General features: G+C 36.5%; 1 protein-coding gene and 1 pseudogene across 2 annotated transcripts; one reads left to right on the plus strand and one right to left on the minus strand.

The window, feature by feature from the left end:
* Positions 1-27,917, plus strand: DSC1 (desmocollin 1). Of its 2 annotated transcripts, none has more exons than XM_028098363.2 (16): positions 1-63; positions 3,097-3,181; positions 4,406-4,608; positions 5,778-5,897; positions 6,736-6,891; positions 13,155-13,299; positions 14,467-14,633; positions 15,083-15,217; positions 16,698-16,883; positions 17,769-18,028; positions 18,112-18,254; positions 22,459-22,671; positions 23,914-24,153; positions 25,766-25,884; positions 26,592-26,846; positions 27,720-27,917. In XM_028098363.2, the coding sequence occupies exons 1-16, from the start codon at positions 1-3 to the stop codon at positions 27,915-27,917; spliced, it is 2,688 nt and encodes an 895-aa protein (XP_027954164.1). The 2 variants fall into 2 exon arrangements, with proteins under 2 accessions (XP_027954164.1, XP_087875411.1); XM_088019285.1 differs by lacking the exon at positions 27,720-27,917 and adding an exon at positions 27,593-27,628.
* LOC114205113 (U4 spliceosomal RNA) lies at positions 21,120-21,275 on the minus strand (annotated as a pseudogene).
* Positions 27,918-27,950: the final 33 nt, after the last annotated feature.

Raw genomic sequence — 27,950 nt, forward strand, 5'->3', positions numbered from 1 at the left:
ATGGCTGTGGCCTCGGCTGCCCCAGGGAGCATCTTCTGTAAGCAGCTCCTTTTCTGTCTCCCGGTGAGTAACAACCAAAGGATTAGGGAACTCAAGCATGTCACTACGTGCTTCCTCCCTCCAGTTTAGGCTTGAAAGGCAGTAGGGGTGGCAGTGGAAGGCAGAGAAGATAGACTGGGAGAACAAAAACAGAGCTGAGGAAAAGTCAGGGAAGGGTTGAGAGACCTGTGACCTGGGATGGCAGGTGTTTTGTTTATTCTTCATGCGCCCACTGCCAGGACATTAACGTTTTTCAAGGGAATCCCCTGTTCAGTCTTGCTCTGGTGTTTTCCTAAGGAGTAGTGGAATGACTTCATTCCTCGGGCATTTGGCCCAAAGGTTCTGAGGTTTGCTTTTGCTAGGAGTCATTAAATAAGCTGTCGATATTTTACAGTTTAGTTCCACTGAGCTGCAAGAAGAGGAAAAGGAGCCTGGGTGAAGTTGCAAATTATCCAGGACTTTCGTTTTACCCACCAGGAGCTAAGAGACAAGCAGAACTCCTAGTTTGAGCAAAGGGTTTAACTTGAGAAAAACAGTAAAGAAAAATGTGACCGTCACTGAAAAAATTCCATTAAGCTGACTTCCACTTAGGTTTTTCAGAGTTTTGTACATGTGTACTCAGGTGCTATTTTTCTTTGGTAGGAATGAGGGAGAGGGGATTTGTCCAATATCTCCACCTGGCATTTTCTGAGCTGGGAATTTCCTTTTTTTTCTCTCCATTTTGGCAAAATCCTTTAGCTTCAAGTTATATTTTTAGAATTTAAAGATTTAACTGTATGGGGGTAAACAATTTCTCCATGTAAATATATGATGCAGGGTTGATGGTCAAATTCTCATTCTGTAACTTCCTGGGGTAGGGGGGACAACAACAACTTCAGAGACCACCTTAAATTAGTATTAGGTAAAAGGCAGTGAAAGATTTCTGAGGGATTCATCCAGATTTCTTTTGCTTCTGGTCTCTGCTGTGTCCAGTATCCTTTGGTTCATCCCTTGCCCATCCACCCTTAACCCCCATAATAGCTAAAAGGTTGTCTGACCCCAGCTCCCTCTAAGTCATTAAGCTGCGAATTTAACTTGAAGCCTGGAAGAGTACTTCTGCAGACCTCCATTGGCTATGCCTACAGAGGCAGAAGCAAAGAAGTGGGGGTCCTAGGGCGGGAAGGAAACAAGATTGGTGTGGAAGTGGGAATGTGGCTACATCCTATGAGAATCATGTGTGTGTATATATAGGTTAGATATATGTATATACACACGCATATATATACACACAGATGTGTGCATACATATATATATTTTGTCAATTAAAAAATACTCTTTCCATGTCATATATTTAGATCATTACTAATAGGATTCTTTATGTTCAGAAAGTTCTTGGGCTATAATTTAGCTTATTCCTTGGCATTAGGAATAAGTATATTAAAAAAGTCAAATAAGAACGTCTTATGTTTTAAAAAAGTGGTTATTTAAACCAAATACAATTCCAACAAATTCATTCTGCAACTATCTGTTAAACACCTACTATGTGCTGAGCACAGAGTTTCTGACAGAGAACAAGAGAGGTGTGGTTTTTCCCCTTCAGTAGCTCACAAGGTAATGGAACTGAGGCCTGGAAACAGAAAGAACATTGCATGGCCATATGATTAGCCTTATACTACATTCCGGGAAGGGGAATGTGGGGGTGTTGTGAAAACATATAACAGGGAGGCTAAAAAAGTAAAATAAAATAAAATAAATATAATTAATTAATTAAAGTGAATACAAATTGACTTTTTAAATTCCAGTTTTTTGTATTATCTGCATAACAGTTTTTGTAAAATTACAAACTATTTAAATAGGCTGATACAATACGGCAAGTGCAATTGAATTGAGTTGGAAATGAACTATACACTCTGGGTATGGACGATAATGCCCTCCTCTTTCTCTCTCCCAAATAATATGTCCCATAACTCTAAAATACATCCTCAGAAAAATTAATCATAAAATTGACCTGTTTCTGGGAAATCTAGCTCTGCTCTATCTTATATTTAAATAATCAAAAAGCAGTCATTTTGATAAACAGAAGAGGAAGCAAATAAATACAAAATGCCAAGAAAAAGAAGCAAACTATGTTTTGAAACTGTCGATACTTTTAAGCTAATAACTTTTTTCCCCCAGACAGTTTATCTTCTTTCCTTTAACTACCTAGCTTTCTAAAACAATAGCTGTGTCTTGAATTTAGTTACCAATCTTTACCCAGTTGAAGGCTACTCCCTATATTTTGATTTATATTTCTTTTTAGACCAGTTTTTTGATTCGAGATCAATTTAGACTTTCAAGTTTACGCCAAACCAGTCCCAGGAGTGATCTGAGATGAGTGAAGATTTGTGGGTGTCGTTCTTTACAAGGTTAAAAAAAAATCCTCATGGTTTCTAGCCTTAATCAACTATAACTTCAAATTGTGTGGGGTTATTGGAAATGATGATTTGTGTACAAATATGTGATCATTAAATTCCAAAGTTAAGTACTTTCTTCATGCTAAGAAATCAGGGTGACATTTATGGATTGGCCTTAGAGATGACAGTCTTTATATAAAATCAATTGTTTGTAACCCATTTTTTTTTTAATGGTACAATAGGATTTGGGTTCTAAGAACTACTGTTCATTTTAATTTTCATTAATACTAAATGACTGTGGTGCCCCTAAAGCCACTTCCTTTGCTTTTCCCTTTTAAAATGAATATGGGGGGGGGTGCCTGGGTGGTGCAATCTGTTGAGAATTGCACTCTTGGTTTCGGCCAGGGTCCTGATCTCAGGCTCATGGAATTGGGCATCAGGCTCAGAGTCTGCTTGAGACTGTCTCTCTCTCTCCTTCTGTCCTTCCGCACCCCCCACCTTCTCTCTCTCTAGAATAAAATAAATAAATCTTTAAAATAAAATGAATATGAAAAATATTGAAGGACCAGAAGATAAATTTGTTTCTGAAATTGACATTATTTTTATCAATAAGACAAAACTGTAATGTGAAAGTTTGTGATCAAATATAATTCCTGATTTCTTCTTCTTTTTTTTTTTTTTTGAGGTTTTAATATTATCTTGCGATGCTTGTCAGAACATTTCTCTTCAAGTTCCTTCTCATCTTCAGGCCGAAACACTTGTAGGCAAAGGTGAGAAACGGCATTAAGAATTTCATAGTTTTAACTGCTACATTTAGCTTCAGGCTGCTCTTGTAAAGTTTGGGATAAAGCCATGTAATAGCTACTTGGCATTAAAATTCAACATAAAATGAAAGATGGACTACTTGTTTTTTGGTAGTGGTTAGAAACAATTAAAGTAGCAAGTTAGTTGTATACTCTTCTTGCCAGAAAAATTAGCAAACATCAAAGGGCTAAATTAGCTTAGTTCAGACTAATGAAGGCATGAAAACCAGAGGCATATTTTTATCCATATCAACTAATCTGCTGCCAAAATTCCAAAGCCAATGCTCTTTAATTGATTAGATATAAAACAGATGTGTTAAAATTTAAATGTCCCTAAATAATATTCGTGCTTGAGGTTGACTATAATGAACAAGTACCCCCCCCAAGAATTTATGTGATCTGTTACAGAGAATAGCTTGTGGGGAAAGTCAAATAAAATTTCAACAAGTCTTACTATCACAGCCATCCCTCAAGCATAGGCTGGTCGCTCTGAGTCCAAGGGTCACATTCCTTTTATCAGGTTTTTCTTTGGCCTTAAGTTTAGACCTTGAATACAGAAGTGGTATCCTTTCCAAGACAGACATCATTTTGCCCAGTGCTTTGAAGTTTTAAATTAATCCATTGCCTTATATCTTCTAAAAACACTTAAAAGATAATACAACCTATACTCTATAGACACATAGCAAATGTGCTAAATATGTTAAATATGAATCTGTAAGTGAAATATTTTGATAACAACCCCATTATATATATTAAGTATTACTCAGGTATAGGCCAATTTTCTTACTTTTTGCAAGATAGTTTTAGTTATCAAAGATTGTTGCTGACATGTTTCCAAATCTACTGATACCATACAGTTATATACTACATATAAAATGATAAATTTGTATGTATATGTACAAACCCATAAGTAAGAGTTAAAGTGGAAACAATAAATCCAGGGACACTAAGAAAATATTTTATATCTCTTCACAAATTGATTTATGATGAAAATAATGGAAACTATGACTCCATTTATTTAATTATTTAATTTCCATGGCCCCTCAATTTTATAATAGCAGGTACTCAACAAGCTCCAAGCGTAACCTCCCTCTTTTTGCTTCTCACGGACTTACTGTCAGTTGTCATTCCTGTAAAACCTGTTCTATTCCTGTTTTATTTTACAAATTACTGCGAATGTCTTCCCTGCAGTGAATCTGAAGGAATGCTTCCCTTCGGCCCGCCTAATCCTGTCAAGCGATCCCGACTTCAGGATTCTAGAGGATGGTTCCATTTACACAACACATGACCTCATTTTGTCTTCTGAAAGGAAGAGCTTTTCCATTTTTCCTTCAGACAGCCAGAGCCAAGAACAGAAAAAGATAGAAATCGTACTGGACGTGGGAGGAAAGAAGGTATACAGTCTGCTTATGAGAGTCCATCATTTCATGTGTTTCCTTCCCCCCTAAAATCATTGTTCCTGAACACTCAACTTGTTTATTTATTCCACTTCTAATTAACCTATGCAAAGACTAGACTGTTTCAAGAAATGGTAGAGCTATCTACAAAATGGTGTAAAAATGAACAGCTCTGCAGCCTATCAGATTTTCAGATAGTGGTTGGAGGTGAGGCAATTAGCACAACCAACCTGAAGAACAGGCAGGGGTGAGTCTAAAACTCAGTGAAAACTGGTTCAGGTTGGAGGTGTGGCACTCCACCCTGAGTGGCTTTCTCCCAAGTGACTGTGGGTTTCAGTCGCTTTAAAGAGATTGTCTACAGCTTACTCCCATCTTAATAGAAAATGCCACGGGGTCCGTCTCTTCAGAGAATGAAGTATAGCCAGCCCACAGGACTGGTTGGAATGTTCTGGCTCTAGGCTCATTTTCTTGCAATGAGTGCTAGTGATCAAGGAGTGGGAAGGGAGAGGTTACTGAAATTCACAGAAATCTCACTGTAAGCAAATTCTGCACCATGAAATATGTCTTGTGGAATAATTTATTAATAAGTAATTTAATTTATGAGAGACTTCCCCAGCTAAATTCCTTCTGATTATAAGAATTCTTCACCAAATTTAGAATATGCTTGCATTTTAATATGCATTACACATATTACAAATTTAGGAGAAGGCTTATAAGACATTATTTCATACTGTAGAGTTCCCACATCACATAAAATAAAATATACTTGAACGAATGCTGACCTCTGTCTTTGCATTGTTATACAAATGCTTTGCACTGTAGCACGTGTTTTAACAAATATTGGTTATGCCACGCCTAGTGAAATAAAAATCAGTTTTTAGATATTTTTTAACAGATTATCTCAGTTTAGGGGGTTTATACTTCTCAAGATGGCATCTTTCAGCAATGCCCTACAAAATTCTGGTTGATTAACTGGTTAAATCGAATGAAACTTGTTCTTACGTGTGCATGTATGTATCTTAATAAAAAACAGAAATGGTTTGGGTATTACCTGTGATATCATTAGGTACAGCATTTCCTTATTTTTTTCATGTTGATGTACATGTGAAAATCACAGTTCCTGGCGAGAGGCAGGGCTGTATTTCTTCATCTCTCACCACATGCAGGCTCCCAAGAAGAGGCACACCAGAGACACAGTTCTCAAACGCAGCAAGAGACGATGGGCCCCTATTCCCTGTTCACTAATGGAGAACTCACTAGGTCCGTTTCCACAACATGTTCAGCAGGTACATTTTACCTCATTTGACTTTATATAGTAGAGGTTTTGCTTGTTTACTTTTAAAACTTTCCATTTGAATGGAATCAGGCCTTTAACTTGTTGTACTAATAAGGATCATCCATTCACCAGGACTAGAAAAAAAAAAAAATCAGTGTATTTGGTCACTTTCCTCCAGAAATCATATTCAACATTTAGAAACAAGTTTAAGATTTTGAGTTTCTGATGCTCTTAAATCTATATCTAGATTTTCCTGAATACTCTACCAGACTTCAGCATTCTTGGACAGAGGACATGCCTACAGATTTTGCATAATTCAATTGTCCCCTTAATTAACACTTATCCTCACAAAAAAGACCAGTATTTTTGTTTACCAAAAAGGTGATGTTACTGCCAGCTAGCTGAAGCGTAAAAATACGCCAGCTTTGAAATTATGAATTAATTGTGGGTGGAAGGTTGCATTATTTTTACTTTTTTTAATCAGAAAAGTTTCCATTCCAAATCACTCAAAACCACTGAAATTGTTACTATGCTTTATATAGGAATAAGCATTAAGTGACTAGGAATTGTGAAGGTATGTTCAACTCCAAGATTTTCCAGAAATATGCAGAGAATTCAGAAGAATTTGGGATCAAATAGATGATCCAGTTTGTGGCTTTGCACACTGTAGAATGTGAATAAGAATGTGAAAAATATGGGGAATGATGGGAAGATAAGCAGGGGCCAGAAAGAATGGGTGAATAGGAAAGAGAGCAAGTGAAAAAAATTAAAGCATCACGACAAATTAGGTTGAAGGTATTTATCATAGCATATTTGTTCTTTTACTAAATTGTCACTTAATGTTATAGGTCCAGTCTGATGCTGCACAGAACTACACCATCTTTTATTCCATAAGTGGACCAGGAGTGGACAAAGAACCCTTCAATTTGTTCTTCATAGATAAGGACACAGGGGATATCTTTTGTACACGAAGCATAGACCGTGAGCAATATGAACAGTTTCCAGTAAGATCATTGGATTATTCAGAATTATCTTTTTTTAGTTATGGTTTTTATATTTTCAATGCTGCTTATTTACATATTAGAAGCATTATTTGATTTAACATTTTAAATATTGTTAAGTTATAATGTAAACTTCAAATTTCTATTAGTGCAGTTAATGAAGAAAGATAACGGGTAGCATAAGGGAAGAAAGGGGGAGAAAAGCTATGTAAAATACAATGACAAATTTTAAAGGCCAGGCTTTGATCTGTAGAACCCTGGGACAATAGCAGTGAATTTTGTTGAGTTTGTAGTTCCCGATAATAACAGGTTTCAACTATTCTCAACCTGACTGTACATTACAAATCACACGAGAACTTTTTAAAAAATATTGATGCTTGGGTCACTTCCCAGAAATTCTGATTTAATTGTTCTGCGATAGGGCCCCAGCAATCGAAAATTTGAAGTAACCCAACATAATTCTAAACATATCTTAAGATTGAGGTTCACTGCTTTCACCTCTTGAATAATAGAGTGCTTCTTTTCTTTTCTTCTCTCTGCCTGTCCTCCAGCCATGAGAACCTTGGATATCATTTTATTTCTTTAGTATCCCAGAATAAGTTTATCGGTTCCTCTTACTCTATCTAATTTGACCCAAAGAAAAATTCTAGCTCTTCTGAAAATTAAATCCTTTCTTTTTTCTGTTTCAAACTTCACATAACTCCTTAGTGTTCTGAGGTCTAACCTGACATACAGGAGAAATTCACAGTGAGTTTCGGGGACACGGTGAGTTAAATTGTTTAAGCGCTTGGATTCTTGAATTAAAAAACTCTTCATTAAAGGAGTCCATAAAAGGAAAAATTATCTCATACTTGGGCAGTCCAGAAAGTAACATCTTAGCAGATATCCGAAAGATAAGCGGGAACTAGTAGCCACACAAAGGCAGCCATGAAAGAAGTGAATGATCACGGCGGGGGGGGGGGGGGGTGAAGACCCTGTCCTAAGGGTGTCAAAGCACTGGATAAGGTGATAAAATTTTTAGAACAGCATAATGTCCCACTTTAGAGATTTCATAATTAAATTAAATGGTTGGATTAGAATGACACATTTTCTTTATAATTTTATGCTCCCACCCAAATTCTCTAAACAAACATACCTTATGCATAATAATACTAAATGATTACTTTAAGAAACAGCTTACATAGACTCTAATAAGAGAAGTATGCTAAGCATTATTGCAAACATTTTGATCTATCAAGAAACCAAATAAAAAGTTGATACATATATATATGTATATATATATATACACACACACATAGGTATGTGTGTGTAAATATGTAAATTCTCTGCTCCCTCCTTTTTAAAAAGATTTTATTTATTTATTTGTTAGAGAGAGAGAGCACAAGCAGAGGGGGCAGCAGGTAGAGGGAGAAGCAGGCTCCCACTGAGCAAGGAGCCCCAATGCAGGTGTCTATCCATGGACCCTGAGAGCATGACTTGAGCTGAAGGTGGATGCTCAATCCACTGAACTACCCAGGCGTCCTTCTGCCTCTTTTAAAGATCCAGTATAAGAAGAAAAGATCTAGCACTAGTAGTCACTCCTGAGAAGAAATAATAAGCTACCTACTCTGTATGCTGCAATGTACATTTCATTTCTTATTTTGCTGATAACATCCTGTTTTTGAGTTTTTGAAGTTTCAGCTGCTTCTCACTGGATCATTGTCAGAGAAAAGGAGGAGAGAATAGTTTTATTCCAAAAAAAAAGGGCACATGGGTGGTGCAATCGATTAAGTGACCAACTCTTGGTTTTGGCTCAGTTGTGATTTCAGGGTGGTGATCTCAGGGTCGTGAGACCGTGCCCACCTGGGGCTCTGTGCTCAGCATGGAGTTGGCTTAAGACTCTCTCTCCCTCTCCTCTGGGCTTCACCTTCATGCTCTCTCTCTAAAATAAATAATAAATAAATCTTAAAAAAAAAAATAAGTTACATGGAGTGCCAGGCTGGATTATGTTGGTAGAGCATGTGACTCTTGATCTCAGGATTGTGAGTTCAAGCCCGAAGTTGGATGAAGAGATTACTTTTTTTAAAAAGTGACTTTGCTATTTTTAAACATCTTTTGAAGGACAAAAGGAATAAAATAGTTTGGAATTTATGCTTGTTGTTGGGCTTCTGGATAATTTTTATTTCAGAATTACCCATGTTTCTCTAGTTCCCATTAACATAGTTAAGATTGAATTGATATTAAGAAATACCACATGCAAATTAGTAAGATTCATAAAGGGAAGTATAACAACCAGATGTAAACATGATGAAACATGGAATCACTTGAGGCAATATAGAATGGAAGCCTTCTCTGTCAACATAGAGGTGCAAACTAAAATAATACATCTTTGCTTTTCTATCAAATCAATTTCACTTACTAGCTTTATATTGGAAAGCTTATTTCTCTGGAAATTAGTAGATCTTCATCATCTGCCTCTTTTTCTTAGCCTTAGACGAGTCACAACCTTCAGGAATCTGTTTCCTTCTCTGTCTTACGGGCTACTAATAGTCTTATCTACCTCAGAGCTGTTACAAACATTAAATACTCAAATTAAATATTGGTAAAATCAGTATGTAAACCGTACAGCTCTTTAAAAATGTCCTAGTGGTGGGTCACACAATACACATGCTCTAGGATTTTGTCCTCAAAACAGGATTTTGACGGGATTTCCCAATTTTTTGCATTTATCTAACCTATACAAATGTTATGTATTACTCAATTATTGTTGCTTGAAATAATTGGATTTCATTGATTACTGGCACAGGTTGCCATGGGTCTAATTCAATATACATCCTCATTGTGCTCCTGTTCTCTCTCTTGCCCCATGTTAGATTGTTTAATCTTGGCTTGTATTTTTCTGGATGAGTCATACCATTCTTACAGTTTGAGGAGTTTGTCTTAAACCATTAAGTTCATCTAATCTTTCAGGGATGTGTATAAGTCCATTTTATCCAAGCTTTTCAAAAAATAGTTGTATAAGAAGAGGATTTTCTTCAATAATTCCCGGTTATTCTATGAAAGAAAGCAGTTGCATACCTATTTCTCTTTGAGTGTTGAGGAGAATCTGTATCTTTTGTAAATACATAGGGAAAAATTGGTTTCAAGCTAATCCCTTTCCCATCCAACCAGAGCCTTATTATCTTGCAACATGTTTCTTCTTCAGCTGCACAGGTCCACCCATTGTCTTTATATGTACGTTGCTAATCATATTGTGTACCCACTCCACTTTGGTGCCACTGCTTCCCCCACCTCTGCCCAATCTACACGAGACATCTTTCTTTACAAGGTCAAACTCAAGTTCCCACTCCTGTTGGCAACTGTTTGCATCTTCCCAAAGATATAAAAAAAATAAATAAATTTAGCAAATTGCAGTGGGAAAGGGCTAAAAGAGATGAGATTGTTCAAGCTACAGAAGAATTCAAGGGAGAAACAATATATCAAAAATGCACATGAAATTTAAATAATTCTCTTCTAACTCAGCTAAAAATATGACTAATTTTATTTTATTTTATTTTTTTAAAGATTTTATTTATTTATTTGAGAGAGAGAATGAGATAGAGAGAGAGCATGAGAGGGGAAAGGGTCAGAGGGAGAAGCAGACTCCCCGCTGAGCAGGGAGCCCGATGTGGGACTTGATCCCGGGACTCCAGGATCATGACCTGAGCCGAAGGCAGTCACTTAACCAACTGAGCCACCCAGGCGCCCAAAATATGACTAATTTTAAAGTATAATATTCTAGGGCGCCTGGGTGGCTCAGTTGGTTAAGCGACTGCTTTCGGCTCAGGTCATGATCCTGGAGTCCCGGGATCGAGTCCCACATCGGGCTCCCTGCTCAGCAGGGAGTCTGCTTCTCCCTCTGACCCTCTTCCCTCTCGTGCTCTCTATTTCTCATTCTCTCTCTCTCAAATAAATAAATAAAATTTAAAAAAAAAAATAAAGTATAATATTCTATATACTTCTTATAGCAATATTCAAGTATATGATTATTGGTTTCAGTATAAAATAATGTGAACTCTACTGTAAAAGCAGTACTATTATTGAGTTTACTTTAATGACTAAATAAGAAAATATTTATAATTAGTTTCTCTATTACAGGAACATAAATGGATTCTCCTAGGGAGCTAGGCTATGCTTTAAAGTTTAGCTATATTCCTAGTTTAGATCATCCTCTCTACAATAATGATTTCAATTTTGATTTATTTTGGAGATACTTAGCTCATTATTAGTAAAAAAAAAAAAATAAAACCAGGTACCTGAAATAGTACCTGAAATAAAATCACCACATCTGAATCCGTGGAATGTGAGATAATGATATTTACTCGTTGTTAAACATCAGGAAACACTATTATTTCAAACTCTAAATGATTGTATGGTGAGAACCAGATGATCTTCATTTCTGATGAAGAGAAACACTAGCAAGAAATTGTGTAAATTATAGCAGGATGGGTTTAGGTTAGATAGGGAGATAATTTAATGCCAATGTGATGAAGTAGAAGAATTCATTACGAGTGATTCTATGGAGAATGTTTATGATAATTTTTTACAAAGGGCCGATTTAAAGGGTAGTTTGTCATTCTAAAAAGGAAAGATGGATGAAATTGAATGTGAAAAGCTACTTATTGAAGAATTACCTCCTTGTGCCCTGTGTTAGGTGCTTCGGCATACAAATATCAGTATGTCTCAGGCTCCATCCCTGAGGACAATTGTCAACTTATAGAGACATAAAACAATTCAATTTTCTGTTGCTAAAAATCTCAAAATAGCAGCAGTTTAAAGAAAGAAAAATTCATACAAAATCTGAGGGGAAAGGAAAAGATTGATAGGAAGGCTGATAGGTGTGACATCCTGATAGGCCGGTGGTGATGAAAACCACCATGCTGCTGATGGGGATGGTGAACCAGAATACCCCTGTATTTCCCCTCGGAGTTCAGAATTTATTGAGAAATAAGAGCTAGTGATCAGACTGATGGAAATCAAAGTATGAGTTTTATTACTGAAAAAGTCTACCTGGGGATTGTTTGGGGAAAAGTAAATAAGGAAACAGAACATGGTCATTTCAATACCTTCCATCCCAGAGAGTGGAGTGGAAGTTTCTTCCCCTCCAGACGAACTGTGAAGATGAAATGTTGCCTTTTAACACAATAGTGGGGATTTTGTGGTTACTCTGGTAGATGATACATAGATCACTAAAGAATCTGATTAAGTAATATCATGATCAAAATTGTGTTATGTGGAAATGAATCTGAGTCGAGTGCTACAGAAATTGGAGAAGGTCAATGAGGACAATTGCAGGAAAATTGGTGGGATAACATGTAGGATACATTTGGGGTCTGTTGAGAATGATGGCATTAAGAATAAAAAAGAGATAATGAGTGGCAGAGACACAGAAATGCCAGAATCTCTAGAACTTGGCAACTGACAAATAAGGCTAGAAAGACAGGGAGGAGGTAGATACCTGGAATTTTAACCCTGGTTCATTTTGGAAGATGGTTACAGTAGGAAAATCAGGAAGAATTAATATCGGTGAAGAACTAAATACAGAATTCACCTTGGGCTTGTTTAGTTGGTGCTGTCAGTAAAAGAAAATCTGTTTAACTCAACAACTATTTATTGAACACTTATTATGCATAAGCCACATAAGAAGAGGGCAGAAATAAATTGATGTTCTTTGAAAGGAAAGGACATTAAATGCTGGCCTTTGAAACCAAGATATATCATTTTGAGATGGGATTTGGAACGTGTATATGATTTTATTGGCACTTTTATTACACAAGAAATATGTTTATGATAGAAAAACGAGAACATGCAGGTAAATAGAGTAAAGAATTTATAACTGAATCACTGAAGATTGTTGATATCTGTTTATACATATATGCAAATCCATAAATAAATGGAATCCTATTTTTTATAAACTTTAATAAAATACTCGTTATTAGCATAACTGGGGGAAATTTACATACATTCTAACAAGCAGAAGGCACGCAGTTAATTCTCGGAGAACAGAGTAGCCTCATTTAGCTGGGGTGCATGGTCCTTGTTGGGCGAATCACGTGGATGCTACAGGAGGATTGAAGGCATATGGCAGCATCCACTGTGCTGGTGTGTTTTCCATCACCCAGGTTCTTAGTTACATATTCATTTGTGGATGACTTTTTAAACATTATGTCTTTCCCCAACCGCTAGGCTTAATTTTGTGCCTAATTGGTCATTTGTGAACAAGCTGACGGTGCTTGTCTACCTTTCAGCTATATGCCTACGCCACAACAGCAGACGGTTATGCCCCAGAGTACCCACTCCCTTTGCTGTTCAGAGTTGAAGATGATAACGATAATGCTCCGTATTTTGAAAACAAAGTGACTGTCTTTAGTGTGCCTGAAAATTGTCGAACTGGTAAGTCCACATCGCAGGAGAACACTAGATTTTTGCTTTGATTCAATTCCTCAGTAATGTTTTAAACACAATTATGCAAAAACACTTAACAATGCTTGAATGTCAAGGCTATTCGATATAAAACTTTGTAATCTTCGAAGAGCGTATACTCTTCAAAGGCAAACCTTTCTGTGCTCATCTGTGCTGCGCACAGGCACCAGGCAACTAATACATGAAGTTACCAACTTCGTTAGATTAGTCCATGATGCATATGAGTGTGTCACAGAAACGCTATTCATATTTTCTATTTTGCCCATGTACATAGGTGTCACAGATGCATTTATAAAGCAATAAATAATCTGAGTCTTTAAAAAGTTTCAATACATTTTCAAGGACCCAGAAATATATCATCTCGTGGAAATGTTTATCTGACTTTTAACAATATATACATCCATTTCCTTGGCAAATTGGTTTGATGTTATAGGCAGCCAAGATTGCTTCCTAGGCACATCAGTGGGCATAAGACTATCCAGTTTCTTTTAAAAATGAAAACGTTACAAGAAATGCCTCCTCCATTCTCTTGTCATTAGGTTTGTATGCATGTTTAACACTGTTCTTTCATAGTTAGGGGTTTGCTAAAGCAACATTTCTCATACTTGGATCCCTGGGCTGTAAAGCTTGTCCAATGATACTCGGACTGCTATACAATGTCTGTCTTACATATACTAATGAGTACTTGCATGTATTAACAACTCAGCACATTTATTACAATATCAAGGTATAAAATCTTTGTTATCCTATTCAAAGCTGTGCTATTCGTCTCACTAACATTATCAAGTTTGCCTATAAAAGAACCAAGACCTTGCAGACAAGGTCCCATCCAAAAATGGTCTGTGAACTGGGGTGGTGGGTTGGGGAGAAGGATTTGAGAACCACTCTTACCAAGGGTAGTGTGCATCTTCCCGGACATGTGGCATATAAATCCTGTTATTCAAAATACCCACATCATTGAAATTTCCAAGTGAGGGGAGCTTGGAGTTTGGGAGAGCATTTAAGACACTGCACTTGTTTGTAAAATCAATATACTTGTCATTTTGGGGAGAATAGGCTACAACCATACCTTGTTTGTTTGTAATTCAATTATATGGCTCTTTTAAGTTGTTGACAATATGGGATTTATCTGAACAGGAACTTCGGTGGGACAAGTGACTGCCGTAGACCTCGATGAACCTGACACTCTCCATACTCGTCTGAAGTATAAAATCTTACAGCAAATCCCAGATCATCCAAAGCATTTCTCCATACATCCAGACACAGGTGTCATCACCACAACTACACCTTTGCTGGATAGAGAAGTAATGAACTGATTAACTAATTTTACAGTCACTAAACTATATTCAAACTGATAATGAACTCCCAGAGGAGTCTGACCACCTCTCCAAGCTTGCTTCCACACAGGCTGTGCTTAGGGCTTCTCTGGATACTTCCTTTGTGTCTACAAAGATTTGGGGAAGGTACAAGGAATTAGATAAGTTCTCACTTAAGATCATTGACCTGATGTGATGTGTGGATGTGAAATAGCTTTAAATTTTGAAATTTTGTTAGACATATCAGGTTTCTATTGGACTGACTAGCCAATCTCTTGTTCTGTATTTATATTTGAGGTGGCCTTTTCTTTTTTTTTTGTAAAAAAATAAAAAAAGAATGTAAAATAATCAGAGCCTACACATGGCTATGAGAATTGCAAGTTATAGGAAATAGAAGTGTTCATCAATGTACCTTTTTCTTTCTTTTTTTTTTTCAGCATTGTGATACATACAAGTTAGTAATGGAAGTGCGAGACATGGGGGGCCAACCTTTTGGTTTATTTAATACAGGAACAATTACTATTTCACTTGAGGATGAAAATGACAATCCACCATATTTTACCAAAACTTCTGTGAGTATATCTTTGTACTCATTTACCTAGGTTCATTTACTTTTTCAAAAAAAACACATAAGGAATTCGGTAGTTCTGTGAGATTACATATTTTGGTTTTAAGAGCTACCACTGACAGATAACATGTAAAAAATATGATTTCTGTAAAAATAATTGAAGAACCAGTTATTTCTAAATGCTAAGGAAAAAAAAAACTAATCTCTTGGCTATCTAAGGGCTTCTTTGTCCTTGATGTTGTTCATGTATTCACCATTTTCTTGGATGCCAAGGTCTGTTATTGGATGCCTTGGATTTAAATTTATTTTATAGAGTGCAGGAAAGGATGCCTTGGATTTAAATTTATTTTATAGAGTGCAGGAAAGGATGCCTTGGATTTAAATTTATTTTATAGAGTGCAGGAAAAGAGGCCCCCTCTCTCTCTCTCTGGTATCCTTTGCACTTCAGCTTCCTAAGATGCAAAAGAGATTAGCTTTATATCTTCTGCTTTGCTGGGGCATCAGTAAGTACAGTGTGGTCCTCCCATTATCTATATGCAGATCCTCCCAGCATCATGTATGAGTGAACTTTCCCTTAGGAAGTACACAAAACAAGAAATATATATAGGATGATACTTCCAGGAAATGGCTCTTCTTTCCTGAACTTTTAGTAAGTGATCATTTTTTTCATTAATCTATATGAGAGTACAAGTTAAAGAAGAGAAACCTTCAGTGATAGGCACATCCATACAATGTTTTATATGAATCCCTACAATTTGTAAGGATATGTTTATCCCATAGTTTATTTGAGAAAATGAATATTCAGTTAAATAATTTGCTTATGATCTCATACATATAGACCATGTAAGAGGAAAAACTGGGATTAGAATCAAGATCTGTTATACTCCAAAGGCTATGAGGTTATCATCCTTCTTTGAATTCATTTTACATTTCTAGAAGATTCTGGTTTACTACTTTTTTTAATCTTTTAATATAATATGCTTCTGTAGCTGTATTTCTTTTTTGGAGGGAAGAGGAAAAAATGTGATTTAATTTCTCAAAAAGGGAAAAACTTTTTCCTTAAAATGTTTGCTAAGGAATCAGAAGTAAATTAAAAACAAAAATTGGCATAATAACAAGTCATCCAGTAATAATAAGAAATCAATGTAGGTTATAATTATCTATAAATGTTGAAGGCTTAATATGTTAATATAAAAGGGGCCATAGGCTATAAATATTGAGGAGATTCAGAATAGAGACAAATCTGAGGGCTTGAGTGATCTCAGAGAAGTTTAGAAGTTAAGACATGAGTCAGTCTTTGAAGAATGGATAAGATTTGAGAAAGCAGTTTAGTGAAGAAAGAAGTAATCTATGCATGAAATTTGTAAATTCTTTCCAATTTATGATTGCATGTTCCCATATAACTTTATTTTCTTTTTCTTTAAATGTAGAAAATCATGTTGTTAAAGCTATGAATTTATCATAACAAGAGGCAATTGTTTTAGTATTTTACAGAAGTAGAAGAAAACAGAATTGACGTCGAGATTTTACGAATGGCGGTACATGACCAGGACTTGCCAAACACTCCTCACTCTAAGGCTGTCTACAAGATCCTACAAGGAAATGAAAATGGAAACTTCAAAATTAGCACAGACCCCAATACAAATGAAGCAGTCTTGTGTGTTGTCAAGGTAAACAACAACAACAAAACGATCAAGCAATACTTTAAAAAATACTGATGTACACTTGAGCATTGATATTTACATATCTATATACTACATACTATCTATCTCTCTAGTAATTCTTTGTATGTATATGACTAGAGAATTGCAATGCAATGCTGAAATGATTTACATTTGTTTACTTAAATGTTTTATTATTATTTTACCCTCATTTTTTTTCTTAGAAGATGGGCATTGCAGGCACAAAACACATTGTTCTCTATACATGGGGAAAACCAAGGCAAAGAAATATTGTATTAGTAATCAAATATTAGTCTTAGAAGGAGTCTTAGACACCCACTTGTCCCTTATTTTATAGAACACAAGACAGAGAAAAATGGAAGAACCACTACTGGAAATCAAACCTCTAGATTTTTCAATTGCCTTCATGCTCATATTATACTTTTTTATGCATACATTCAGAGTAACTGCTCCATCATAACCAAATCTCATGTCCCAGTGGTCTAATTATTTTATATACTTCTTCTTATACTCTTTATATACTTCTGTTGTCTTAGTTATCACTGTTATCCCATTTGATAAATTCGGATTTATTCAAACACTTATTCTGTACTTCTATTAATATTTAAACTTGTAATAAAAAAACTGAAGGCGGGACCTTCCCGAAGAAAAGTGACAAGAAAAATTGGTTAAATCGTCAACAGTTTTGCATTTGATAGTGCTTATCATTACAGGAAGTCAACTATTAGTCTTTAACTACATTAGCACCTGCTTTTGGTAACATTTTATACACAAAAATGATATTCCTTTTTGTGCTAAAATTTGGAATCGTAATTATAAGTCTTCTATATATAGTGTTACAAATTGACTGATTAAAGTATGTTTATTCAACAGCCATTGAACTATGAAGTCAATCACCAGGTTGTTTTGCAAATTGGTGTACTTAATGAAGCACAATTCACTAAAGCAGCAAATTCAAAAACTCCTACTATGTGCACCACAACTGTCACTGTTAAAATTAAAGACAGTGATGAGGGTCCTGAATGCCAACCTCCAGTAAAAGTTATTCAGAGTAGAGATGGCCTCCAACCTGGACTAGAATTGCAGGGATACAAAGCGTTGGATCCAGAAACACGCAGTGGTGAAGGCTTAAGGTAAGGTATTTTTCAAAATGACATATTTTGAGATTATGTCCACTCTTTGGTTTGAGCATTTACACTTGATTTCTAAAAATTAGGTATAAGAAGATAGGAGATGAAGATAACTGGTTTGAAATTAATGAACACACCGGTGACCTGAGAACTATAAAAGTGCTAGACAGAGAATCGAAATTTGTAAAAAACGACCAATACAATGTCTCCGTGGTTGCAATGGATACAGGTGAGCGCAATTTTCTAGAAATAGAGGATATATTTTTAAGGAAATCTTGGAGTGAACTTTGTTTACTTTCATATCAGAAGTTCATGCAAAACAGATTTGCATTGATTGCTCAATGTATTGGAGACCACCCAATGTCAGCTCCAGTTCATCAGTAATGCAAAACTAGGAAGTGAGGAATGGCCGAAGACATGGTGGCATCCTCCAGGATCTCCGTTTTTTTTTTTTAGGAGTACATATTTGGATTATTATGGTTTGAACTTGTTGAAAGGGTTTAGCCCTCCTAAAACAGTTGGGTTCAAGGTACGTCTGTTCTGAGCCTCTCTTAATGGGCTTATCCTATTTCCTAAGAAATGGTCAAAAGATGACTCAAGACTTTTGTGGTGGTTTGCAATCCTTCTCCAAGGTTAATCCTAGAAATTATCTTGTGAAGAAATGTCCTTCAAATGTCATAAAGTAGTAATTTCCAAATCCTTTTGAATGTGCACTCCTCGCAGCCATTTTTGAATGTGGACCATTACAATGGGCTACAGTGTATGCCTGACAGCTTTGTTTTGTTTTGTAATGCAAGTGCCTGCCTGACTTAAGCTTTGATTGCTAAGGCTTCAGCTTCAAAGATGGCTATCTGGAATAAACATTGCCAAGCAGACTAGAAAATGATCCAGATCAAGTCACAATAGCCCTACCATCCCAAGCTCCTTTGTTTTAGAGAGCTTGCTTGATTTCAGTAACTGACCCCTGGGGCCACTGGTTTTTTTTCACTTCCAAGCTCTTTAAATTTCTACTCTTATGTCTTAAATTCACCAGTAAAGAGTGAGCTCGAGAAACCCTCAGCCCCCGCTCTTGACCCCAATAAAAGCAGTATCCCAGGCTTGTTTTTTTTCTCCCTGCCCCGCACAACCTCGCTGTGTGGCCCCGGGAGTGCCATGTAATTTCCAGGATATGTAAGTAATAAACCTTTTTCCCCCCAAAGTTTCCTGATAGTTGGGACACCATGCAATCATATAAGAACCACAAGGGCCAGTCTAGCCACAAAATTGTTTATCTACAGGCTGAGAGCCACACACAGCAACCTCCTTATATTTACTAGTATGTTTGTATACATGTGCTACTAGGCTAATGTATGCACCATAAAAATGCACAAACAAGCACTTGTAAAGTACTATTTCCATGTGCCAAAAATATCTAGTTTTCAAAATCTAAAAGAAAAACTAAATGACCTTCCCTTCCTCTTGATACCTCTCACACAGACTTTTAATGTAGTTCTTTCAATATAGGTAGGAAAAAAAACTACTAAAGAATGGAGAAAACATTAGCTGAGAAATATAGTTAATGTTGCGGCCACTCTAAAACCCTGGATGATTTGCTACTCCTGTATAAGCAGAAGTGAAAGCTGAATGGTTTAAAAGCACAATTATGATGTCAAAGAAGGATTTACATTTACTCATTTATTTCACAAATGTTGATAGTCTTGTAAGTTCCAAGTACTCGGCAAATCACCATGGAAACTAGAATTCAGAAGACAAGGCCAAATTCTCCTATGATATGAAAGAAAGGATTACTATATTCTCCTAAGAGGTTCTTGGTATGACCACTTTCCCCATAAAAAATTGTATGGCTATCATAAGAAGTAGAAATTAGTTAAGAGCTGCCCCGATTAAAGGATAAAGGCGAGTTTCACATAAATGAGGAAGCTTAGCTAGCGATAGGAAAATGAAATACTATTTGAAGAGAAGGAAAATACAGAGAATAGAAATATAAGAAATTAACTTTGTCTTTTGTTGCTAAAAATACAAGGAAATGAAATGCCAAATCTATAAGAATCTATGCCCCAGGCTCATGGATAACCTAGGTGTGCTCACGAAGAAGTAAAGACATGGATGTTATAGACATTTTAATGTAAGACCACATGGTGACATCAATGCTTTTGTGTAGTTGAACTTTAATCCATTAATATATACTTCCAAGGACCAAATATATAAGTATTTACTTATGTTTCCACATGAACGTTTAGTTTTGGTGCTCATAAATATTTCAAGATTATGACCTAGACTTTCTTCTAGCTTTCTTCGAATCCAATTTCTTTACTTCTGTTTCTTCTGTCAGTCTTCTTTGTCAAGCAGACTGGTTTCCCTGCTGTCACTCTAGAAAGCACTGTTTTATTTATTTTTATTTTTATTTTTAAGATTTTATTTATTCATTTGAGACACAGAGATACTGAGAGAGAGAGAGCGAGAGAAAGCATGAGCAGGGAGAGAGGCAGAGGGAGAGGGAGAAGCAGGCTCTGCGCTGAGCCAGGAGCCCGATGTGGGGCTCGATCCCAGGACCCCAGGATCACGACCTGAGGCGAAGGCAGACGCTTAACCATCTGAGCCACCCAGGCGCCCCTAGAAAGCACTGTTTTATGCACCTTCTGCCTAGTACAGCACTGCCCCTCCTGTTTGAAATTCAGGTCCCTTAACTTCTTCAAATGAATGACAGTGACATCTTCTATGACTGTTTCCACTCGTCTGTGTTTAGTTCTTCTCTTAATACCTCTTAAGTCTCCCTTCCCTGGGGATGATATATTAATTATCACAAGTAATGTATCTTTTCTATAAAAGGGTGTTTCATTGCTTCTCATTTATATCACGTTCCTCTAAGGAATTCTGTTAATAACTCACATCTTTGTTAGTTTGCTGATTTTGAAGTTGTTACTTGTATTCAAATTTATCTACAAATTTCTGGCAGTATCAAAATGTTTATATCCTATTGCAGATTTCTTATTAGAAGAGCTGTATCTCTCTTTTATTTCTAGATATTGTAAAATTTGTTCAGATAGAATAATTTTTAAAGAGGTATATAAAATAGTGGCCTTTTATGAAGTAACTTAAAAATAACTTTTAATAAATTAATTTTGTAGTTATTCAACAGAAAATCAGCACTGAAATATACTCCAAGATATGGCTTAAGTGTTACTTCAATTAGCAATAATCGCGCCTTGGATAAACCTCATTGGCTACGAGACTGCCACTGCGCAAAGCTTAAGTGTTATTTCAAATTAAAAATGGATTATATTTGCATATGATTTATAGTGGTCTTTATGATAAATGCTGAATTTATCTAATGCTCCAAATTTAGACCAGCACTCAAAGCAAAAAAATGAGAAACCGTATCAATTATTTTTCTGTTTATTTCAATTTTGAAAGGTTACCATTTATTGTAGTTTATTATCTTCTCACAAATGGTAAAATTTAGACCTGTTTTTTGAACTTCATTATCTCTTAAACACAAATATTGGGCAATATTTTCATTAAAGATATTGAGACTTATGGTGTAAAGCATTAGGCCAGTAACAGTGGCCATCTGGAGATGAGTAATAGCTCCTAGGCCAAAAACATATTTATTGAATTAGGGAGGGGGTGCAAACTTATTTTTATGGTTTATTCAACTAAGTCTTTTGTAAAGTATAAAATAGTAATTGCATTATGTTCAAGGTGTTAGTATGAAGTTGTAAGTTACCCAAGAAATGCAAGGCAGATCATTCGGCTCTCAAGATAAACATGACTTAGCTCTTAGGACGAACAGGTTCACAGTTCAGTGTGTGAGACGGTGATGAGCAAAGTGCTCTGAGAAATCAAAGGAGAATATTGCTGCCATTGTCCATAGATGTCACGGCAAGTTTCAAGAGGAGTTATCTGGTGGATTCTTGAAGGATAACAAAGTATTACCAGGCAAAGCGAAAGAGAAAAGTAGTCCCAGCTGTGGCAACAAAGCAGACAGCAAAAAGTGCACCTAGTGGGTTTGATGAGAGGTTTTACAAAGTTCGAGCAAAGAATAGGTGAGGAAATGAGTCAGAAGAGGAAGTCAAAGGAAGTGACTGATGACCAAATGTGAAGTCTTTGTATATTCAAGATGAATATATGCTCTTCACAAAGAGATCTGTAAGAAATTTATTTTCAAGTGGCTATTCTGTAATGACATTGCTCATAATCTCATGCTTTTTCATTTTAAAAAGCACCTCAAGATAACATCTGATAGAGCCATCAATCTTCAGGGAAGAGTGACATGTCACTATTTTGTATTTGTAGCAATGGTATTTGTGACCCAAAAGTGTGTGAAAATCAAGTTCAGACAGCCACTAGAAAACAGATGTCAGCTGTGTATCACAGAGATGTTGAAAATCAGTTTTTAAGCGAAGAAATATCCTATTTTTTATTTTTCTTAGATGGCAGATCTTGCACAGGAACATTAGTAGTTCTTTTGGAAGATTATAATGATCACCCACCACAAATTGATAAAGAAGTGACAATTTGTCAGCATGCTAAGGATTATGCTGTTCTGGAACCTGTAGATGCTGATGGACCCGAGAATGGTCCACCTTTTCAATTCTTTCTGGATAATTCTGCCAACAAACTTTGGAATTTAGAAACAAAAAATGGTATGTAATTATGCTAAATCTTCTAATCAGTGGGAACTTAAGATGGCTGATGGTTTTGACATTCACCTTAGTTCATTATGATGTACATTCATTTTAGGAAATTATTTTATTGAACCCCCCAAAAGGATAGTACCTTGTTTTTTTTAAAAAGCTCTTGTTAGCATTTAATGAATCTCCCTCCCCATGGCTTCAAGCTACCAGGACACAGACCTACCCCACACCCTGCCACCACACACACACACACACACACACACACACACACACACACACACACACTCTTCTCCTCCACTCTTCCACTGAAGAATCTGACCTTCAAGATGGCAGGCTGTTTGGGGAGCTTTCCTTCTCCAAAACTTCGCAGTAGCTGGGGTGCAGCACATCAGTGATAGGAGCAGCTTCAGTTTTGTTTTGGGCTGCATTTACCCGTGCCTGCTCACTGCCCTAGGTCCACAGTTTGTCAAGGTCGACAGTTGGGCAAAAGCTCTGGTTCCTTTTTAAGTGGTAATGCCTCATACTAACTTTTCCAAAGTGACCTAGGTGATACTGGTCAAAGTTGATCCGGCGGTGACTCATGCATGCCGCCAGCATCACCCCCGCCTCCTGGGCTCTTCCCGTGTTAGCCCATGCGGCTGTGGCCGTGGCTCACGTGGCCCCCGAAGTTTCTGGGTTTTCCTCAGTCTGGACGGCATGTTGGCAGCCCAGACAAAAGAGCAATACCTTACCTTTTAAAAGCAATGGATAATATATTTATGTTTAGACTCTTGTTCCAAATATCTTTTAAGAAAACACATCAATCCATTTTAGTATAGTATTTGAGTAATGTTAAGTATAGATTAGTCTAATTAAGTGTAGAGCAATATTAATTCATTTTCCTGGTTTTTCAAGAAATCAAAATCATTTTTAAGAAATAAAAATGAGGGGCACCTGGGTGGCTCAGTAGGTTAAGCATCTGTTGGACTTTTGATTTCAGTTCAGGTCATGATCTCAGGGTTGTGAGATTGAGCCCTGTTTTGGGCTCCATCCTGGTCATGGAGTTGCCTTAGGATTCTCTCTGCCCCTCCTCTTTCTCCGTCTCTCCCTCTCAAAAAAGAAAGAAAGAAAGAAAAAAGAACCACTAGAATTTTTCCTTTAAGCTAAATTCTGCACCTTCAACTCCCCACCCTACCCCAAGCATACCAAGTAGGAATAATATTGTGATTGAAAGGTCATATCAATATACATTCTGTCTTTTTTTTTCTCTAGGTAAAACTGCCATTCTTCGTCAGCGGCAAATTCTTGATTATAACGAATATAATGTGCCTATCATAATAAAAGATAGACATGGTTTAAATGCAAAACACATGTTAATGGTGAGAGTATGTGACTGTACAACCCCATCTGACTGTAAAATGAATTTAAAAAATGTGAGAGATGTTAAGCCAAACGTAATACTTGGAAGATGGGCTATTCTTGCCATGGTGTTGGGTTCTGCATTGCTGTTATGTAAGTATAATTATCTAGAATGTGTTAGTTGAAGGCTTATTTAATATTTAAAATATATATATGGTAGTTCTTTATTTAATGACCTTTATAGTCTTTGGTAAATGTGCCCTTTAAATGTGTCCTTTTAAAACTCTTGTGTGTACTATGTGACTGGGGGTTTCAATTCACGGAAGAAACATATCAGTAAGAGCAGATTAAATTTAAACTAATTTTCGGAGGTGTACCCTTAGTTCTTCCATTAGAAGGTGTGAGACACTGGATAGATCATTTCCTCTTCTTTGAGCTCATTTTTCCACAAGTATAACAAAGAGGTTGGTTAAGATTCCTTCCCATACAAAACATAGTCTTTTAACCACCAAGTTTATGCACAGGAAGAATTAGTGAAGAGTACTTACAAAATTCACATAGTTTATGCTCACTGTTATTAATGAACGGATTTAACATACATTTTTTTTAAAGATTTTATTTATTTATTTGACAGAGACAGACAGAGAGACAGGGAACACAAGTTGGGGGAGTGGGAGAGGGAGAGGCAGGCTTCCCACTGAGCAGGGAGCCCGATGGCAGGGCTCGATGGTGGGGCTCGATGGTGGGGCTCGATCCCAGGACCCTGGGATCATAACCTGAGCCGAAGGCAGCTGCTTAACCAACTGAGCCACTCGGATGCCCTGATTTAACATACATCTTAAGAAGACTCCAATGAAGCATGACTGGCTGGCTCAGTCAAAAGAGCACACAACTCTTGATTTCAGAGTTGTGAGTTTGAACCCCACGTTGGGTGTAGAGTTACTTAAAAATAAATAAATAAACTTAAAAAAGAAGGAAAATTGGAATTCTAAACAAAAAAAAAAGACTCCTGTTAGTGGAAAATGGTCATATGGTGAGCCACTGAGGAAAACATTACATGCAAAGGATGTTAAGATTTTGCATTCTGCAAACTTTTTTTCAAGATGCAGAAGTGATGGAAATCATTGCCCACACTTCTTTCATCTCTCCTTCCCACTCACCTTTCTTTTTCAATAATTTATTTGACTACAGAACCTATTTGCATTTACAGACTTTCCCCATAGTCTTTACTGTGTCCTAATGTATTGATTTGAGTTTCAGGTAAAACTGGACGTTCCCCTTAGCACGGTGATTACACTTTCAAAACTGGGCACAGATTTTATGTAACTGCCTTTCATGTTTGTATTTATGCCTAATGCCCTTTGAGTGTGTTCTACATGTATGGATTTGAGTTATCAATAATACTAGCTTAAATTTCAATCAAAGGGAGTTACTATTTCAGTGTGGAGGAAATAAGAGAAACATTTAAGTTAATTCTGGGCTTGGGAGGACACCTATTAATAAACTATGCTCACTTCATCCTTCTTACTTTTAATTGATCTTTTTCTCATTTAGCCTAATAACATAATCTCAATAAGACAGAGATGGTCTATATACTAATACATTTGTTAATATTCTGTTTTAAATTTCATGACCCAAAGGGATCTTAATTTATAGAACAAATTCTTTAAAGTTCTGTGAAGAAACTTTTAAAATATCATGATTTAAATGATATACACCAGCATGAAAAAATGCTATTTTACTTAAATACTTTTTTATTTTTTAGGTATTCTGTTTACTTGTTTCTGTGTTACTGCTAAGAGAACAGTAAAGAAATGTTTTCCAGATGTAGCCCAGCAAAATTTAATTGTGTCAAACACTGAAGGACCCGGAGAAGAAGTGATGGTAAATTAGATTTCACTTTCGTACGAATTGTGTGGTGATCCAATGATAACAGCTGATTATTACATAATAATAGTAATAATAATAACAACTGTTTACTGAGCGCTTACTATGCCAAGCAGAACTCCACCTGCTCTGCATGCATTAACTTATTTTTTTTAAGATTTTATCTATTTATTTGAGAGAGAGAGCAAAACAGAGAGAGCACAGGTGGTGGGGAGGGGCAAAGGGAGAGGGAGAAGCAGATTCCCTGCTGAGCAGGGACCCCAACGCGGGGCTCGATGCAGGGCTCCATCCCAGGACCCCGAGATCATGACCTGAGCCAAAGGCAGACGTTTTACCAACTGAGCCACCAGACATCCCTGGGTTAACTCATTAAACTTCATAATTCTATTGTATTAGTTTCATAGGACTGCAAAGAATCACAAACTGGTAGTTCCTTGACTTAGGGCAGCATAAATCAAATCTTCATATGGCATTCTTCTCCCTGTGTGCATGTCTGTGTCCAAATTTCACCTTACCCACCCTGAGTGTGGCCTTATCTTAATTTAACTAAATACATATGTAATGACCTATTTTCAAACAAGATCACATTCTAAGGCATTGAGGGTTAGGGCTTCAACATAATGAATTTTGATGGGAAAGAAATGAAAGGAAATTGTTAGTTTCAATTTGATTCACTCATTTTATAACTCTACCTTTATTTTTAGGAAGCAAATATTAGACTCCCCACACAGACATCCAACATTTGTGACACAAGCATGTCTGTTGGCACTCTTGGTGGCCAAGGAGTCAAAACACAGCAAAGCTTTGAGATGGTCAAAGGTGGCTACACTTTGGATTCCAGCAAAGGAGGTGGACATCAGACCTTGGAATCTGTCAAGGGAGCAGGACAGGGAGTAATGGAGCCTGGCAGATACACATATACCGACTGGCACAGCTTCACCCAACCTCGGCTTGGCGAGGTGAGTGCCAATGTCTTCGAGTTCTTATTGCATGAAAGTTAAAAATGATTTATAAATCAGGATTTCCCAAAAGTTTTACTCCTCAGGCATGTGGAACTCATCACCTTTTGAGTCTTTAATTATCATAGACATAGATTTCAGGCCCAAGCCCAAAGGGAAAAATGATCTTTCCAAGTTTAATTTTTAAAATAAGGTTTACAAAACTGCACAGCTATCTAGGAATGGCATATGTATACATGTTTAGGAAGTGTAAGAAGACTGGTAGCTTCTTCTGTAAAAATTACCAGGAAAATCACCTGGAATGAAAGATTTGTATAGAGTGATGCATGGATCATAATTTATAAACATTTTTTAGTGTACTGAATCCTCTGTGTAGTTATGAAGGCCTGGCTATCAACATTAACCAGACAGACTGTTCAGATTTTATTTTGGGTTTTAGTTCCTTGTTTTAGGTTCAGATTAATCAATATTGGTTATTATTAGCCAGTTGAATATATTACATTATTGTCACTATATAACTGTATATAAACAGAAGCCTATATTGGTTCCCCCAAATATGTGAAGAAGCTGAAAAGATACATTGGAACTATACAGATCTTATGTTCAAATGGGAAATTGTAGGTTAGCTTTGTAATATATGTGTATTTTTAATTTTCATAAATGTGTTCACTAGGAGCATTTATATATCTGCTATATTTTCAGAATGAATATAATACAGACCAATCATGTGCATTTTTTATATGTAGGAATCCATTAGAGGACACACTCTGATTAAAAATTAAACAGTAAAAGGTAAATCAAAGACATTATTTTTATGCTAATATGTTTAGGTGTCTTTAAAAAAATAATAAAATGTGCTCTTTTTTGATACAGAAGGTGTATCTGTGTGGACAAGACGAGGAGCATAAACATTCTGAAGACTACGTGCGTTCGTATAACTATGAAGGAAAAGGGTCTATGGCCGGCTCTGTAGGCTGCTGCAGTGATCGGCAGGAAGAAGAAGGGCTTGAGTTTCTAGATCATCTGGAACCCAAATTTAGGACGCTAGCAAAGACATGTGTAAAGAAATAAATGTGTTTTAACAGAGAAACATCTACAAATGCA

This window comes from Eumetopias jubatus, unplaced genomic scaffold (assembly GCF_037043125.1).
Source record: "Eumetopias jubatus isolate StellerSeaLion01/CBP00866 unplaced genomic scaffold, mEumJub1_p1.0 scaffold_16, whole genome shotgun sequence".
In the NCBI taxonomy this organism is placed as follows: Eukaryota; Metazoa; Chordata; class Mammalia; order Carnivora; family Otariidae; genus Eumetopias; species Eumetopias jubatus.

Excerpts from the sequence above, each read along its gene's own strand:
- DSC1 (XM_028098363.2), top strand. The coding sequence starts at position 1 with ATGGCTGTGGCCTCGGCTGCCCCAGGGAGCATCTTCTGTAAGCAGCTC. Across the intron at positions 64-3,096 it reads AGCTCCTTTTCTGTCTCCCG|GTTTTAATATTATCTTGCGA; the intron begins GTGAGTAACAAC and ends TTTTTTTTTGAG. Across the intron at positions 14,634-15,082 it reads CACCTTTGCTGGATAGAGAA|CATTGTGATACATACAAGTT; the intron begins GTAATGAACTGA and ends TTTTTTTTTCAG.